At 34.2% G+C, this 15,569-nt stretch overlaps 1 protein-coding gene across 24 annotated transcripts in view; it reads left to right on the top strand.

Annotated features, from left to right (window-relative positions):
• Positions 1-15,569, top strand: part of LOC138693202 (retinol dehydrogenase 13-like) — a 544,367-nt gene that overhangs the window by 160,511 nt on the left and 368,287 nt on the right. Inside the window, exon 6 of one of the 24 annotated variants that reach the window (XM_069816970.1) lies at positions 10,917-11,966. The exons of 22 other annotated variants lie outside the window; for them this stretch is intronic. In XM_069816970.1, the coding sequence (XP_069673071.1) occupies positions 10,917-11,871 (955 nt within the window). In that variant the 3' untranslated portion in view covers positions 11,872-11,966. Of the gene's footprint in view, positions 1-2,265; positions 3,449-10,916; positions 11,967-15,569 lie in introns of those variants that run through there. One more of the 24 variants, XM_069816965.1, reaches the window with a different exon arrangement.

Below are 15,569 nucleotides of genomic sequence, written 5' to 3'. Positions count from 1 at the left end.
CCATTGAATAAGGGTGACAGCTCTTGCGACTTCAGCTTTGTTTGATTTCAACCATTTTGTGATTTTTCATTAGAAAATCCAGAAATGCATATAGAGTGTTAGTTGGGAGGCCGGAGGGAAAACGACCTTTGAAGAGGTCGAGACGGAGATGGGAGGATAATATTAAAATAGATTTGAGGGAGGTGGATTATGATGATAGAAACTGGATTAATCTTGCTCAGGATATGGACCGATGGCGGGCTTATGTGAGGGTGGCAATGAACCTCCGGGTTCTGTAAAAGCCACAAGTAAGTAAGTTTAGAATAATATTTAAATAAACCACAACATTGAATATGGCCTCTAATGTGTTTGAAAATGACCGTTAGTCATATGAAGAAAATCTAGCTAAATCATACTGGTTTTCTTGAACTTGAAATGCAGTGAAGATGTGACCCAAATGTTGTTTCCAGAATAGAGAAAATGTTCTACATTATGGTAATATAGTCACAAAATACTTTTTTTTTGTTAATATAGAAGAGAGACCTGAATGCTTGCACTGCAGCCTGAGGCTTATTGTGCTTACTATTTCTGTTTTGTGAATGATTTTTGTCGCCGAATGTCCATGCTCTTGTATGTATACAAGAACACTGCACCATGAACTTAACCCCTGGTTATGGTAATGATGACAATGACATTTAAATTAATGATGACGAAATGAATCTGAGGGCCTAGCTTAAAGTTACCGAGCAATTATGCTTCAGTTGGTTGAGGGAAATCCTCAGATATAACTCCAACCAGAATTTGAATCTAGGCCCATTTGTCTCATTGTCAGACATGCTAACCGTTATTCCATAGTTGCGCACTACAAAATAGCTGTCTTATACCACGAATATAAAGGCCAACAAAAAATCTGTTCCGCTAATTTTTTTTAGCAGCTATATAGACTTTGAGGAAAGTTTTTATGTCTTCATTTCAAATACTGCAGCACACTGCCTGATGAATTTTTGATTAATTTCACTAGTTGATCTAGGCCAGTAGCTTTCTATTTGTGAATTGAATAATTAAGTTCTTTACTTGGTACGTGTTTGTGTATAACATTTTTATGAATTGTGGAATAAATCAAGACAAATTAATAAGAAATAAATTTTAATAAATCAATGTTGGTATTTTTCACCATTTGTTTGCTTGGCACCCTCCTCCCCATTTAGACTTTATCCAATTGATTTCAAATCAGTCTCTACAAAGTAATGGTTGCTGTTCATCATACATAATACTGGAGGTATACATGAAAGCTTTGAGAACTTCCTACAAGCATGTATAAACAGATTATGAGATAGTTTTGTACATAGACTGTGTGATTATGGCATTATTTCAGTGCAGTGTTTTTTCACGTGCATGGTATGAATTCTAAAGAAAAACTGATGCAAGAAATAAGAATGTAAGTTTCATATAGCAATTTACCATTTGTAACGAAAGGATGTTTTAGTATTGGCTTTTAGTGCCACTTGAGTGATATGCGTCAGAGCAAGTAGCTCGTAATTTTGTAATGATGTGGAATCTGTGCATGTACTTACATTGGATTCCATGATTGAGAAATACATTCATGACATTTTTTGTATGTTGGTGTTATAAGTTCTCTCCCTTCCTCCATAATTCTCTAGAAGCAAACTTGTGAAGATATAAATTGTAATAATTATTTATAATGATTCATATTATGGGAAAGTAAGAATTGATTATATATTTTCGGTATTTATATGACATAATTCAAGTTAGTCTCATATTCATAGTGCAAAGGTCTAATGACATTACAAAGTAGTTGATTTTTCATGAATGGTGTAACTCTAAAAACGAACGTCTACATATCATTTAGATGAAATACTAGTAATTATTTATTCCTTTATGGAGTTTATTATCTATTGCAATAAATTTTTTTATCAGATAAGAATTTTTGTTTTATTCAACTCAGAAGATTATGTAAAAAAACGTTGTTTATTATATTGTAGAAGCAGACCATTAGATTTCTACAAAATTAAACATCACTCTTTTCTTCTACAAAATTAAACATCACACTTTTCTTCTTTAAGCAGGAAATATAAATTTGACTGAACATAGCATTTCTTCCTTTTCCTAAAATTAACAGAAATATTGCACATTTTTAAAGGAATGGGTTGGGTAAGATGTACTAAAGATTTGCAAGAGAAGAATGAATGTCTTTCTATGGACTGCTGGCAAATTCACAAGATTTCCAGGACCGGCAGTAATCACTCTGCAAACTTTGTCTTGCAGGTGTCAACAGCCTCTTCCTACAACATTCAAAGCATTCCAACAAAAGTCTGTACATAATGAATCATGTACATTGAAGTACTCCAAAGTGGAAGAGAGCAGAGCTGAATCGAATGATCAGAGAACAGCAAATGAAGCAGGGGGTGGTTATTCACATAGTTCGTATGCTGTAAGTGCCAAGAAGAAAGGTAGACCATTCAAAGGACAAGAAGTACACAAACAATCTAGTCGATTAAAAAGGACTAGTGCTTGTAACCAGAACCCTCCAGTAGAGCAGAAACCAAAGGTTGAGATGGAGGAGAGCAGAGAGGACGTGGTTAGTGAAAGTTTGTGGTACGGAATAACCAATGATGATGATAGTGATTTAGATCAGAAGCCAGACTTGGAGGATTTGGATAAGTACCGACCGATTGGTTATCAGTGCAATTTGTGTGGTAAAACTCTGGCTGTAAAAGAGAATTTAAAGGTACATATGAGGATACATAGTGGTGAAAAACCTTTCACTTGTCATGTGTGTGGCAAACAGTTTCGATGGGCAGCAGGTCTGGCTCGCCACCTTAAAGAAGTGCATGCAGGTATCAAGGAACATGGTTGTGACATCTGTGGGAGAATGTTTGCTGCCAAAGCAACTCGTGATGGACATCGAAGAATTCATACTGGTGAACGTCCATATGTGTGTGACTCTTGTGGTAAAGCTTTCAAAACTCAGGCAACTTTATATATTCACATAAAAATACATTCAGATCTCTTTCCTTTTACATGTACACACTGTGGGAAAAAGTTTAGGCGTCATCAAGACCTAGTGAACCATGTAACGACACATACTGGGGAAAAACCCCATGTGTGTGATGTCTGTGGAAAAGGGTTTGGTGTGAAAAATGATATGAGGCGACATAGACGTATACATTCAGACGAGAAACCATATGTTTGTGCTATATGTGGATTACGTTTTGCACAAAAGAGATATCTTAAAAATCATGATAAAAATCATCATAGGAGAGAAAATATTGGTGATGTTTGATTTTTGTAAGAATCAAATTTATTTAGGCATCAAATGTAATTTTGTTTTGATTGAAGACTGGAGCTTTGCTAAAACATTATTATTATTATTGTCTAAATCAAAACCTTGTGAGATAGTGGACTTTTATGTAATAATTTATTTGATATTAAATTTAATTTTAACAAATTTCTTGTTTTGCTCTCCATGTACTGAGTAAAAATATCTTCTGTAGGTGGCAGATTTTAATGTAGAGTTTATGTGACTCTTATACAACACACTGAAAGATGATGTTGGAAATTATTTTATTTTGTCTTATAAGCAGGTAGGTGGCAAAACAGAGTGGAATTAGAAAATTTTCGACATAGTGTAACATACTGTCAGTTATATTTATAGGTAAGGTTAAAATATCACTGTCTTGAATTATGAATAAATTCTTCTAACAATGTTGGTGGGCTAACTGTGCAGTGCGATTATTGCAGGTTGTACACACTGTTCCCACACTCTAGCTCCTAGCAATATTGCGGGAGCCGGGAGTCTGCCAAGAACTCGCACAGAGTAAGGGGCACTGACTATAGAGTGTGCATGCATGTAACAAAGGAACACTTTATCAATAAATTGAATTTAAAAAATGAATCTGTTATTACATTATAGCAGGTGCTGGAAATGTTCTCCATTAGCACGCACACAAGCATTGTACCATGAGGTAATTGATGTTCCTATTCATCCTCGAGAATTCTTGCAATTTCTCTGCTAATTGAATCCTTCACGTGTTAACACTGCACAATTTTTGCGAACTTTTATTCATTATCAAACTTGTCATTTGAATTTATTCACTAGTTTATGAATTCTTAAATGAGTTGGAACTCTCACTCCGAGAAGGTGTTCACGAAACTCTTTTAACTCTTCCTAAAGATCCGTACTTAATAAACTTGCAACACGAAAATACGCTGTTCAATAGTTACACGAAAAGCCATTGATCACAACAAGAATATAATATGTTTGCATACACTGGTGAAAGCCAAGGACTGCTTGGTATGCAAAGACAGATTCTGCTAAGATATCAACATAATAAACACTCGCTTGCAATACTAAGCCATCAATCACCTTCTATTACCTAGTAAGTTATCCCATGAGAGAGCCATACACAACAACCACATTTCACTAGGATTTGCAGCTGCACATTTTTGTGTGCACATTGTAGAGTTGGGTTTTTTTTCTCGTGAGTGCGTAGTGCAATCTCGAATCTTGCACTATCACTTGATGAAAGTTGGCATGCAGGAACTGTGTGTACAACCGTAAGAATCACACTGTGTTTATATATAGACACACACACACACACACACACACACACACACACACACACACACACACACACACACACACACACTGTGTTCTGGTACTGCACGACTCATCTTATTCTCCCTTGCACACGATTTTTTTCATTCATAATGCATTCAGTTTCCTCTTTAAATCCTAATATGGAATTGGTTTGTATGTTTAATTTGCAAGAAGTGTTACATTAACACAGGTACTATTTTACATTGAATGTTATTAAGGAGTTTTACAATATACAAGTTTCTTTAACACAAAACTTATTTTTATTCTCCACAGTGTTGTCTATTAGAAGCTTCATTTCTCTGACCATGGTGATACTCCATCTGACTTCATCCAGCTGTCTTCCCTTATACATGTAAATTTAAAATTGTAATTTGAATTCTCTTACTTGACATTTTTTTAGGTGCCCATACCACCTTTATCTTCCCTTATTTCAAGAATATTCTTCTTTACATCCATAATTTCTCTGATAATGGTACTTCACATTTGACTTTCGTTGTTTTTATGATGTGACTTCCAAAAGTTAATTTCAGTTGCTAGCATTGTACAGGCTTCTGTTTGATATAACATAATCATTTTGAACAAGGACATCATTTACTTAACTACGTTAATTTATATGAGAATATTTTTAAGTGTTACATATTTTCACTAAATGTTTTATATCAATTGCACAGGGATTTGAACAGAGAGATCTTCAGACGAAAGGATGAAGAGAATAATAAATGCAATATGTTTGTAACGGGAATTTCTGATTGAGATTTTAAATAATGTAATATTCTAATAGGTTAATGGATAGAGTATAGAAGTAAATTTTACTTCAGAGTTGTATAAAATGTTACTTTTCATAGTTGTTTGTAAATACTAAATTTAGATTTAAATGATTAATTTTGGTAATAGCCTGTATGTAGTTAGCCTCTTGACATATGTGCCTGTTAGCGTGAACAGAGTTTTACATCTCCATAAAGTTTTTAATGGCCTTGTAAACATCTTAGCAATCTGGCAGGTCTGCAGAGACTTGTCTGTAGTGTGGAAAAGTTTGGCAATGAAATGACTGAAAAATTTTACTTGAAACTTGTCATTCTATGTTGTATGTACAAGACAATGCCTTAGGCTTTACTTAATTCTCTCTCTCTCTCTCTCTCTCTCTCTCTCTCTCACACACACACTCTCACTCTCAAAATAACATTTTTTTTTTTTTTTTTTAATAATTGTTTAATGCAGAAAGTCTAGTGTTATTTTGGACTTCTAGTTCTTAAAAGTGCTGAGGCAGAAGTTACTCATCCTTCATCTGGAAATGCTGCAAACTTTTATGTACCTCCTCTTTCTCTACTTATTTGAGAGCTAATGAACTTATTCCTGCAGTGATTAATCCTTATTTTCTGGGGAAGTGGACTGCCAACTGACCTTCCATGTATGGTGGTTTTCATTTAGATGACTGCCTGCTGATTTTCCTTCTAATGCTATCACGCCAACCTATTTTCTTCCATTTTTTAGATGGTCAAGCCATTTTTATATACTGTGAACTAAAATTTTACAGAACAGAAGTAGTGTTGCTTTTTGTTCAGAAGTGGTTTTGCAAGATGTTTTCATTTCATTAAATAGAAACGTTGTTCTAAAGGTTGAGTCTTTCACAGTTCTTAGCACAGAGTAGGAGAACTACTCCCATCATGAGGAAAGAATCGACATTTGGTGTATCTAGTAAAGCACGTGGAAGGTACAGAGTTGAAGCACAGCATTGCAACTAGTAGCATTTCCCCTCCCCTCATCCTGAGGCTGATAACTTGATGGTGATCAAGTGGATGGGGAGACGAATTGTGTTCATTACTCATAAATGTAGAAGGAAAGTTAAGGCAACATACGCAAATCTTTGTCAAATTGCTTTAATTTTATGATAGACACAGTTGAATAGATATGTGAGATGAAATACAAGAAGTTATATAAAGGGAAACCATTTTTTCAGTTTTAATAAATAATAATAATAATAATAATAAGATTAATAATAATAGTTACTAGTAGCAGTAGTAGTAGTAGTAGTAGTAATGATGACGACATTGCTGGAAGGTGTCCAGGTTCGTGACTGCTCTCCCATGGTGACATGACTTCCTGGAGTTCTAGAAAAAGTCTCAATTGTGATATTGAAGACTCAGATTTGTGTTACTTTTCCTCCCTCCTAGCCCTTTTCCAAGTTTGATGACAGTAAATTGATTTATTTTTAAGCTGCCACTGTCTTGTTCACATCTTCCTTTATTTTTCTGTGTTCTTGGTCGAAATATTCTTGTACCGAATATTGGATACACAATTTCACACACTTGTCTGCGAATTGGAGCACCCCTTTCAATTTTGATACTTTTGTCTTTTTTTTTTTTTTGCCTTTTTTTTTTTACGATTATCTCTGCTCTTCTTCCAATTCGTTAGAATTGCAACATTGTTGATGGCAACAATAAGCAATGTAGTTATGTAGACTTGCAAGTTTAAACTAGCAAGAATTAAACTATATTAATGTATTAAAGGTAAACTGAAACTGTATAAAATGAACACTAAAATGATAAACTTGACAATTCAACAATCTTCTCTTCACTTTCTGTATGGTATCGAAAGGTGAGTGATGAATCCAGTTCCTAATGGCTGAGGGATCCAGGTAACAAGTGGAAGTTTAGAAATAATATTTTATTTATTCAAGTGGAATTAGTCCATCAGACCTTCTCTTTCACACCACCAGAGGTCATGGAGCTGTTCAGCAGGAGGTATAAGCCAGGTTATTACTTGCCTTCCCAATAGACTCATCTTCATCTCCTTACGGTAAAATAGTTTTTCAGCACCATTTACAGCAAGAGACTTCATTCCCCCATAGGGTGTGAAAGAGAGGAGTAAACCTCTTTAGAATTATAGTACATATTCATTCCCCCCCGCTTTGTTTCCCTCTTTAATTTTGACGAATTTTTGTTGCAAGTGAGACGTTCAGGAAGACCAATGAAAATACTTTTAGATGAGGCTGACTCAGATCTATTAGGCCTAGTTCGTGATGGTTAATCATGGTGATGACATTGGAAGTGAATTTGAAATTTAAAAGTTATTATACATCTCTCTATTGATGAATAAGAATTTCAGTCAAGTGGATTGATGACTGTTTTTATCGGGTTTTGAATTTCGCATTTATGTTTACTCTAGATCTTGTATGTTTATCCAAAACATATATGGATTTCTTGGGATAATTGATTTTCAGTTTGGGAGAGATTGTTTATTTATTCACTCTGGTGGAGTTAAGGCCATCAGGCCTTCTCTTCCATACCACTTGAAATACAATACTACAAGAAAAATTGTCCATCATGATGCAATTAATCTAATGTAATAATGTGTGACAATGAATATGACATAAAAAAAAACAACTGAACATAGACTAATTTTTATTATTTCAATTTATACTTCTAACATATTAAGCAATGATGAAAGAAAAGAAAAAAGTAAAAACATATACAAGAAATACAGACACAAAATAACAGTAGCACTCAGTGTCATTATTATTAATAAAGGGACAATATAGTGTTCTAGATCCTGGCACAAAGACAAGAAAAAAGGGTTAATCCAACAAAAGAAATTATTGCCAAAATTCTAAAGATAAAAACTTCGGCATAACTCTGGAAACTTCTCAGAAACGGATTTCGTGAGATAATACATACTTTTCTAGTTTACTTTTAAACTGTGACAGTGTCCAACAATCCCTGACGTCACTAGGTAACGAATTCCAGAGGCAAGACAATGATACAGTGTAGGAGGATGAGTATAGGAAAGTTCTGTGACGAGGAATAGAAAGGAGAGATTGATGCTGATTTCGTGAAGTAGTGAGGAACTGAAAGTATGAAGACAAGTAATTTGGAGAAGAGAAATGTAAAATTTTATATAGAAGTGAAAGAGTGTGTATGATTCTTTGTTCCTTTAGAGAAGCCCACAAGAGCAGCTCAAGAGACAATGTTACATGGTCAAATTTCCGAATATCACAGACGAATCTTATATGTACATTATGAACACGTTGCAATCTCTCATTTCAGTTAGAATTTAAGTTTGTTAACAAGGAATCACAGTAATTGACATGGGTCATCACGAATGTCTGCGTAAGATTCTTTTTTAATGCAAGTGGTAGAAAGTGTTTTACGTGCTTCAAAGGGTAGAGCAGCAACAATATTTTCTTGCATGTGTGGTGGGTAACTTGAGTGTTCCAGTTAAGATCATTATCCATAAAGATTCCAAGATTTTTTTACTGTTTTACTGTATTCAATAATTATAGAATTAAGCATAATGCTAGGCAAGTTTTTGCAGACTACAATACTAAGAAGGCGATGATGACCATCACTATTGCCTGAGATTTCTCTGGGTTCAGTCTCAGTCCAAATTATAAACCCACATCAAAGTAGAGTTTAAGTCATTAAGTCTTTTTATTGCGTCCGTCATTTCGTCAGAATGAAAATGGTTATATATTTGTAAATTGTCGACGTACATATGTCTACAATGTTTTATCATTTTAGTCAAGTCATTAACATATATCATAAACAAAAGAGGTCCAAGTACTGAGCTTTGTGGTGCTCGGGCTTCACGATGTGCCATTTCGAGAAGAAAATACCTGCTGTAACACATTGTTGGCAGTCAAAACAAGTGACAGCAGTGTCAGAAAGATTAAGTTGTTTAAGTTTATATGAGAGAAGTTCTGTGTGTACTGTGTCAGATACTTCATTAAAGTCAAGTAGCACCAATAATGTGAATTTCCATTCATTGAAGGCTTGACGAACATCCTTATTAACCTTAAAAGTGCTGTAGTTGTGCTGTGTTCAGTTTTGAGTCCTGACTGATAATTGTGAAGTAAACAATGTTCGGTCATGTAGTTCCTCAGTTGTTTATTTACAATACATTCTAGAACTTCTGATAGAGCAGGGAGGATACTGTTTGGACTGTAGTCATTTGCACATGAAGGGTTTTTAATTTTGGGAAGTGGGCAGATAAGAACTTTTCTCCAGAGAGTTGGATGGGTTGAAGTAATAAGAGAAGCATTGAATATATGAGCGAGTGTCGATATAATTATGTTCAGTATTTTGAGCACTGAGATAATACTTATGCAGTCTACTTCTTGAGCTTTAGTTGTTTCATTGCTGTTCGTACTTCATTTTGTGTCACATAAGAAGAGTAGAATTTGTCTGTCAAGTCAACTATTGTTAACTGTTTCTCTGTTTGGCGATGGTCAATGACTATGGTGTTATGAAGTGATCATTTAGAGCAGCGATGTCAGACAGGGACTAAACGGAGCGGAGCGTTCCACTAGACTGGTTGCGTGCTCCGGTGTTTCCACAGACATAAGCAAGTTCACTCTCCGATCTAGCTCCACAACTGGTATTGGAGCTTACAACTTTGACACTATTGATTTAGAGTTTCAAGCGGAATTGTAATGTAGTTACTTTGAGTTCTGGAACTTCCTAGCCCTATAGTACGTAAGTTTTGCGCAATTGGTTCCATGATAAAATAATTAAGAAAATGAGCAGAGTAGTTTTCTTAATTTTGCTATAATATAGCTAAATGATGTCTCTGCTATTTGTGTCTTCAATATGCTCTAATATTATGTAATGTTTTAATTTTAGTTACTATTTTTATTTCCTAAATTTACCTTGATCAAAATTTTTGTAGAATCCATAACGAACTTCACTGAAACATGAATTTTTCCATTTTCACTGAAGTTTTAAACACAGTGTTACTTTCACTAAAAATCCATTACATCTCTCTATCTTTCAGTACCACTTCACAATTACAAATAAGCAAAGATGGCAACATTATTTCCAGAAGCAGGCAAAATAAAAGTAGAATATACTGCCATTATAATAATTATTCTGTTTCATTAAAAAGCTAAGTATAGAAAGAGAATGCCAACATCCTTACATACTTGAATTTAAGAAAAACGTGAAGGACCGTGTTCAGTATCAATGATGATCAAAATTACGTTTTTAACAGTTATTAATAGAAAATGAATGAACAAATATTTTATCTTTTACTTCGTAAACTGTAAAAGTAGCTCAAATTCGTGTAAAACATATTCAGAGATAACTTACAATTCATATTAAAATTGCACATACTTTTTGAATCATCTATAATTAACTTTCAGCATTTATTGTTAATTAAAGAAACTATGACTTCGATTATGGTTCTTAACAAATTAAAGAAACCATGACTTCGATTATGGTTCTTAACTAATTGAAGAAACTATGATTTCGATTATGGTTCTTAACTTTTGTCGACCATTCTCAATTGTCAGCAGTACTTACTTGCCACATTTATCTTTCAGGTATCTACAGCTACCTTTGGAACCTTTCACTTCATTCCTCGAAGCTAAAAATGCGTTGAAATTAAATCACAGTTCGTTGGAAATTCACAGTGAAGACGTAGACAAAATTAGTCAGTCTATGAGAAAATCCAAATTTGAAAGAAAGAAAAATCGTAAGCATATCCAGAAAACTGCATTTCACACAAATGCTGGCGAAAACATACATGCTAGTGAAGAATGTGAAAAGCAAAGCAAGGTCATTGGAGGGAAATATAAAGTGTGTACCGTTTCATGTGTAGTGGATAGGATATCTAAAAGTATATCTGGTAGTGAGAATCTAGAGAAAAGAATGAAGCTTGCTGATATTGCAGATCGTCCTATATACAAGTGCAAAATTTGTGAAAGGAAGTTATCAACAAAATCAAATTTAAAGATTCATATGAGAATTCATAGTGATGAACGGCCATATACTTGTCACGTGTGTGGAAAACAATTTCGTACACCCAAAGGGTTGAATCGTCATGTCAAAGAAGTCCATGATTGTATAAAAGAACATAATTGTGATATCTGTGGAAGAAGCTTTGCTTCAAAGGCTACACGTGATGATCACCGACGTATACACACTGGTGAACGTCCTTATGTTTGTGATAAGTGTGGGAAAACATTTAAGACTAAAGCTTCACTTTATATCCACAAGAAAAATCATTTAGACACATTTCCATTTCACTGTTCTTACTGTCACAAAAAATTCAGAAGGAAGGATGGTTTGCTTCTTCATGTGACTACTCATACTGGTGAAAGATCACATGTCTGTGATATATGTGGTAAATGTTTTAGAGTGAAGAATGAATTGACAAGACATGCAAGAATCCATTCAGGTGAAAAACCCTTTACCTGTTCTGAATGTGGTCTCAGCTTTGGACAGAAACGATACTTAAAAAACCACGAAAAAACACATCATAGGATTTCTATGTAGTTTCATTATAAAACTGTGTCAATATGTAGTACGGAAGATCATTAGTTTTGAAATTTCGCAGATTGAGACTTGTGTATACATGTGTCACTTCAATAAAGAATTATATCAAAATGAAATATTTAATCATAGTCATTTAACTAAACCTCCTAAGTGCTACATCTCATCATAGAGAATCTTTTATAATTTGTAGTGTGATGGAAGAAATGCTTGGGTATTATCAGCATTTTTGTTCATCATCATAATAGGTGAATACTTTTTAAATGATTTAGTCTAGAGAAATGATTTACTCTAAAATTATATAGATAAAGAGTAGTGAGAATAGACTAATTTAATTGAAAAAATGCAGGTTGTTATTCAATATGATGGAAATTATGTAATCCTGGAGATGTTATTTATTGCTAGTGTACAGCAACACCGGTCAAGATTGTTACCTAGATACTTTGGAAATATCTCACTCATGCCCATGCAAGTCTGAGTGAGAGAGTTTTGTTGAGTACTTTGAGAAGTAGGTAAGGTAACGTGTACGAGTGTTATTAGAAACATGAGACATTTACCACTGCTTGTTTGATTGTAAAAACTATGATTAAACAATATATAACAATAAATATTTGTTCCATATAAAAGTGTAATTACTGTGCTACTTGCTTCAATAATAATGTAAATATTATGTTACATTTATAAAAAAAAATTAATCTATCCAGTATTATCTTATTAAGTCAGTCATCAATTTATACAGACAATTGTGGCAAAACAAAGTGAGCCGTCTACACCTGGTGAATCGATGAATAAAATGTAGTAGAATTAGAGTTAAAGTATGGATTTATTTCATCAAATAGATACAATATGTTGTTTGCTTTCAAGTTCTGTCTTCTGAAAGTATGAAGCCATCAAAGTTAGTTCAGCTCTTGGAAACCAAACACCTTTTTCTCAAAAATGAATCCTTGGAATTTTTCGGAAGAAAATGACATAGCACCTTGAAAATAAACAAGCTTTATTTGTAAGATAAGTCAGAGTGATAACATACTTTTGAAGCATTAAGATATTATTTAAAAAGATGCGCGAAGTGCCTGAAATCATTTAAGTCCCCACTTGCAGACTGTGTGTTGGTAGCCTTGCAGTAAGTGACATTTAAGAGAGAAGAATTGAGGACCGTTTTTGCAGAACTTGCCATCTGAAAAAACTAAAATTTACAGTAGAGACAAAACACTATAGTAAGCAAGTTTTGCTATATCTCTCAAGTTTTGAAAATACGATCACACTTTGACACACTACAATGAAGAGAAATAACCCAATTTTACTAAGACGCTTTGAACATCATTTAAAGGCCTGCCTTATGTTAACGAATCCATAAAAATCTCAATTTTGCAAATTTTGCAGTTAGCAAGTTTTGCAAAAACGGTCCTCAATTGAAAAAAAGGATAGCTGCCCTTGAAAAGGGGGTACTGAGTGGTAACAGCACCTAAATTAATTGTAGATCAATATTTTATTTTATTATTTTTTTGAGGGGGGGGGCAGCTTCCTTGACAGAAATAATTTATTTTTCATATATAGTACTGTACAGATGGTTATTTACAATTAACAAGGAATGTCTTAAAACATTAATGGCTATATATTGAAGTTCCAAAAAAGTTCAATATGGAAACAATGAAAGAAATTGATGCAAAATCTGGAGATAGTGCCCCTTTCACCAAAGAGCAAGCCAATTACTTCCCAGCGACAAAAAGGTATGTGGTATTTCTCTTCCAGATAAGTAGAGCAGGGCTCATAATGTCTTTCCCCCCCCCCCCCAAATTCTACTTCTTGTAGTTGTAATTTAGTTCCCTCAAATCTGATAGTCGCATAGATTATGAAGCCAATCTTCTGATTGTTATCAATTGCTATGTTGTCGGTGCATTTGGTAGAGCCAGTGGACGAAATACAATGTAGTTCTTCATAAATGTCAGACTTTCCAGACTTCTTGAGACATTCAGCAATTCGGCTTCTAACCCAGTAATGTCAATTGTTTCGCAACAGTTCCCCCCCCCCTTTTTTTTTTTTTTGCAGAAACCAAGAACATTAGGGAGGGTTTTGTACTTGTTGCAATGATGGTAACAGGATTCTTGGCTCCTACTAGGGACACTATGTGCTGTGATGATATTACAGTTCATTTTTATAGCGTTAGTCCATTGACAGGTGGAAAGGCCTTTCTTGGTTGACATCCAGGAATTTGATTTTGACTATTCTGAAAAATGCGAAATACCTTTACTGCAGTGGTTAAGCTTTTTCCATTCTTCAAACTGTTGATTTCGTAATTTCTTTCTTAGATTTCGCTGTTTCTCAGAAGGAAACCAAGGTGTTATATACTGGCTCTTATTTCTTATGCGAAATTTCTTGTTGTCGCAAGGAGAGGATCATCAATGAAATCTAATAGGTTGCATACATTAATATGTTGCAAAAATGTTTCCCACGAAGCTTTCATAATGCCCAGACCACGAACTTTCCTGGAACTATAAATCTTACTGTCTGGCCTATCGTTTGGCAATCCAGTTATTTCCTTGACAGCACTTATCAGTTTATCAACATCAAGCAAAGAATTATGTTTGAGCTTTGATAATGGAGTACATTGTAGAGGATAAATCAGGCTTGGCTGTATATATTGGTTTATTATATTTATCTTTTGATCAGGTTTGAGAAGTGTTGAATGTACTAGTTTGGATATACTAGTATATAATTTATTCATAATGCCTTTCTCATCTAAAATGATTTCATCTTTATATGTGACCCCTAAATATTTAATGGTGTCATCGATATTTTTTGACATTGTATTCAAACCACTTATTGTTATAATGGTGGATGTTTTTAGATTTCCTTTTTCTATAACAATGGCTTTGGATTTAGAGGTATTAAGTTGTAGACCTATTCGATATTAGTAGTGTGAATTAGAAACATAGCTGATTGAATATTGTTTGATATGAGGGCAGTATCGTCAGAGAATCCTAGAGCTGTTAAGCTCTGGTAGTATGGTGTAAATTGGTAACCAAATTGAGAGACATATTCAGGATCATTTAATTCCTTAAAAATGAAATCAATAGCCAGATTGAACAGAATGGGCGATACAGGCGATCCTTGAGCAACTCCTCTATGAGCGGGGATGTTTCTTCTTATGTCTTTGCATCTAATTCAATGAAGACAATAGTTATTAGTTCAGAAAAATTTTTATTACGAATTTCATTTCCTGAGGAACAGAGGTCCAATTAATAGACTGTTCAATTTGTTGATGTTCGATATTAACAAACGCTTTGGAAACGTTCAAAAACGTGATACAACAGTCTTTCTTCTTTCATTTAGAGTCTTGAAGACAGCTGTTAACCAGTGAAGAATTAATAAATGTTCCAGGAGTTCTTACAAATCCTCTTTGTTGAAAAGATAATTCAAGAAATAGTCGCATTTTTTTTTCTAAAGTCCTTTCAATAATTCTGCATAAAATAGAGAAAATAATTATGGGCTGCCAGTTAGTAATTATAGTCGGATCTCCAGATTTATGAATTAAGATGGTACAGCCTCTTCTAAAGGATTTGGGAATATAATTCCAAGCAAGCATTATGTTGGAAATAGTGCAAATAATGTTAGAGTATTTAAATTCTTTTATTACCTTAAGTAATATCCGATCAGGGCCAGGTGCCGTATCAATATTCCTTTCATGGCCTGCTGTATGTCTT

The sequence above is a fragment of the Periplaneta americana genome, chromosome 17 (assembly GCF_040183065.1).
Source record: "Periplaneta americana isolate PAMFEO1 chromosome 17, P.americana_PAMFEO1_priV1, whole genome shotgun sequence".
Classification (NCBI taxonomy): Eukaryota; Metazoa; Arthropoda; class Insecta; order Blattodea; family Blattidae; genus Periplaneta; species Periplaneta americana.
Note: the sequence above shows the minus strand (reverse complement) of the source record. Positions and strands in the feature narration are given on the sequence as shown.